The 3,560-nt window shown below is 38.8% G+C and overlaps 1 protein-coding gene across 8 annotated transcripts in view; it reads right to left on the bottom strand.

The window, feature by feature from the left end:
- Positions 1 to 905: 905 nt before the first annotated feature.
- The window catches only part of ADAD1 (adenosine deaminase domain containing 1), an 8,457-nt gene continuing 5,802 nt past the window's right edge, over positions 906 to 3,560 (bottom strand). For all 8 annotated transcript variants that reach the window (XM_017825200.1, XM_017825201.1, XM_017825199.1 and 5 more), the window contains 3 exons: positions 2,568 to 2,805; positions 2,011 to 2,143; positions 906 to 1,450 (listed from right to left, as the gene is read on the bottom strand). In XM_017825200.1, coding sequence (XP_017680689.1) covers positions 1,337 to 1,450; positions 2,011 to 2,143; positions 2,568 to 2,805 — 485 coding nt within the window. In that variant the 3' untranslated portion in view covers positions 906 to 1,336. The remainder of the gene's footprint in view (positions 1,451 to 2,010; positions 2,144 to 2,567; positions 2,806 to 3,560) is intronic.

The following is a 3,560-nucleotide window of genomic DNA, read 5'->3' as shown; positions in this document are numbered from 1 at the left end:
AAAAAAAACAAAACAGCATCACACAATCTCCCAAGTTAACCAAGTAGTAAAACAAGTCAGTGAGTTTCAACAACTTGAAAGTCAGCATAAGATCATTCCCAGAAGTGACTCCACATACTAGTTACAAAAACAGATTAAGGAGAAAAAAAATACTAGAAAGAGGAGGTTGTTTACAATCCTTTAAAAATAAGAAACTGAAACATGACAACAGCACTAATATTGATGTAAAAGAACACCACATAACAGCTTTCCACACTTGGATGATGCACAAAAGTCAAGTAACATAATAAAAGTGTATTATCTAGCTTAAACACACTAGTATTTCACAACACCACACAAACCCCAAGTATGGCATTTAACATCCTTTTCAACTTTATCCCAACGCTACCATATTCTTACCAGAATTCACAAGGAAGCAACTTCCCCCTTGACAGGCACCATTTTTCAGATCATTATGTATGCAGACAATTTTGTGAGGACTCATCAGCACAGTGATGAAGTCATCTGAGAGTGGAGGAGTCCGGCTGGTCCACAAGCACTAACATTGATGGGTTCTGGGGCAGCCCACAAAGGCTGAAGGAGCCTTGTTTCTGGTGACTTCTGTACCACATCGCATTATTTTCTTATTTACAGCTTTGACACCTGGAGAACACTTTAAATCCGCTACCAAAACCAGTGATTGTCGCTCAACAGTTGATTAACAGCTGGCAATTCGAAGTTCAATGGAAGTACACAATTACTTTTTAACCCTTCTACCACAAACAATACATGGCAAACTACAAGCCACTTGGCAAATCCACACTAAACAAAAAACTCTTAAAAGAACTAGCAAAGGATGGATGCCTACAGATAAGGTACAGATTGCTCATTTTTGTTTCTGAGAAAGATTCTCTCATTGGTGTGCCTTTTTTTTTTTTTAAGAAATCCAGCTTTTACTGATCTTTTTTCTTTCTTAAAAGAAATATATGAAAAAGGCAGGGAAAATAGAGAAATCAGGATAGAGAAATCCTGAAACCATCAAGAAAAAAACCACGTAACTCCATAAGGTGAAAGTGTGTGACACTGGGTGGGGATGAGGGGTTGAAATGAGTTGCCATTGGGGAGCAAAGCAAAACAGATTTACAAAGCTGCTGGATACTTCTAACCTATGAGAAAACATCAACTTTTGGAAAAGACTGAACTGTTACAGGTGATTTAGCAACTGCACTCAGACTGAAGAGAAGCAGTTCTGGAATTGTTTTCTTCCTCTAAATACAAACTTACAATTAAACATTTTACTAATCAGAGCACTGACATAGATCATCCAAACTGACTTCACACACAATCCACCTCACAGTCAGTTACTGAACTGTTCAATATGTGGAGACTTCACAATCCAGGATCCATAGCTGTGCTGCTCTAAGTAGCTCTGCAGCAAGCTTTTAGCCTCTTGGTACAATTGAGATTGAACCTAAAACAAGAAAAAGGAAGACCCTGAAAAATCTCAAGAATGATGGTTACAGAGATGATGGTTACAGAAACCTGTGTTCTTTACCAGCAGCACATAATATGCACAAGCACAAACACTGCAGAAAACAGTAACTACAGATCTTACAATTCCCTCAAATGCTGACAATGAGAGGAAGTTTTAGACCCTAAAAACATATCCCTTTTACATTTTTGGGCATTTACTGGGATGAGAAAATTGTTCTGATAAACTTTTTTCAGTGTCTTTTCCGTTCCAGTATAATCTTTATACAGAAAATAAACATTCACTATCATTCAATACAAACTTAAACACATCAAGACTCAATTAACAAGCGATTTCTTTCTGAAGTAGTTTTTGAATCATTTAAAAAAACAGTCTCTTGCATGTTTTGACAGGAGGAAAAAAAAAGATACGGATTGTTTACAAGCCGTTCAGGTGAAGCTGACAGCAAAACAGAAAGTCAGCCGTGGTCATCACACCAGCTTTGAGAGCAGACACTAAGAGAGGACTCAGCCCAACTCCCCCTCCCCGCAGCAGCTCACCTTGGCTTCGTGGTATGTTGCCAGCTGAAGCAAATCAGTCCGTCCTGCTTCCTTGCAGAGCAGCCTGAACCGACTGAACATGGCCGCCTTGCAAAGGCGGCTGGCCATGCAGGTGCTGCTCCGGAACGGGGAGCTACGGCCACGGGGAGAGAAAACAGTCAAACTCAGCAACAAAACCATTACAGGGAGATTGCTCTGATCATCACGGGGTTTTTTTTCTCCCTCTTAACACTTTGTGAACAGTAACAACTGGAATTTGTCTCAACTAGGAAGCTAATTCATGGACTGTGAAAACTAAAACATGCACTACAAGAGATAACAGACTGGAAATAACTTCATTCAAAGAACTGTTCTGTTTCATATCTTAGTATCCCACTGTGGAGTTACAAGAGCTCTGAAACTGCATCTAAATCATAGGATGCATTCAGCCAGCACAGGAGAGAACGTCTCTCATGCTGTGGCCTTCATGCATAGCTTAAAAACTGAATACTCCAATGAACCAGTACAGAACAATCAGGCTAACCATGATTTCCAATGACACGAAGAGAAATCCTAACCTTTCAGTGGTTTTTCCACTTATCCCATCCACGACCTCCACGGATGCATCTGTCCATGTCCAATTCAGACTAAGAGACCACTGTTTTACATCTGTTTGAACTGGCTGTGCAGCTTTCACCAAGTAAATATGAGATCTGTTGACCAGGTAAGGTATGGGAAGCTTTGATACAAGTTCATCATCAAGACGCTTCTTTATACTTATTTCTAGTCCTTTTGTATCCTTACAATTTCCATTTCCTATTAAACAGAACAATATCAGTCACACGCGAGTACATCAAATTGAAAAAAACCCCAAAAAATCTAAGAATGCAGATGGTTTCTGCATTCTTAGAGACTACACTACAGTTATTTTTTGACACAAAATCAACGTGTGGAAAGACCAGCAGATGAGTTCCAATATTCAATTTTACAGAACAAAAATGATTTCACACTTCCTTCTCCAGAGGCATCATTATTTCCACTGGATGCCTTCTTTTTTGAACAATTATTTTTCATCAACTCTTTTTCTGTGCCCTGCAGGAGACACCACTAAAACAGAACTTGGATATTCCAGATCTGAAGATATGCCAGGGAGCTTGCCCACATTACTCCACATCCAACAGCACTGCTAAATACCTACTAAATAAATATACTTTGGTCCACTGCATGTCAAGGAAGGGTCAACATTTCTATTGTAAGGGCAATAGTAATTACAGATTATTATGTTTACTTTGAATACTACTTAAGTAAGCATTTGAGAAGTTTTTCTATTGCTTTCAAGTAATGAAATGACTAACACTGTCACCTTAAAGTCACCATTTGACTGAAGAGTAGACACAGCATTTGTCACATTTGATATTTTCTCAATATAAAAAATGTAACTCGTTAGAAAAAGCTGAATTTCTTCTGTAAGTCAAATACATAGAAAAGGAAGGGCTGGCAATCTGGTAGGCTACAAGAAACCCACAGTGTCTGAGTTTCACATTAGGGCATTTCAAAGATGAGTAAAAAAT

The sequence above is a fragment of the Lepidothrix coronata genome, unplaced genomic scaffold (genome assembly GCF_001604755.1).
Source record: "Lepidothrix coronata isolate B3197 unplaced genomic scaffold, Lepidothrix_coronata-1.0 Scaffold116, whole genome shotgun sequence".
NCBI lineage: Eukaryota > Metazoa > Chordata > Aves > Passeriformes > Pipridae > Lepidothrix > Lepidothrix coronata.
The sequence above is the reverse complement of the archived record's forward strand: the minus strand, read 5'-3'. Positions and strand labels throughout refer to the sequence as shown.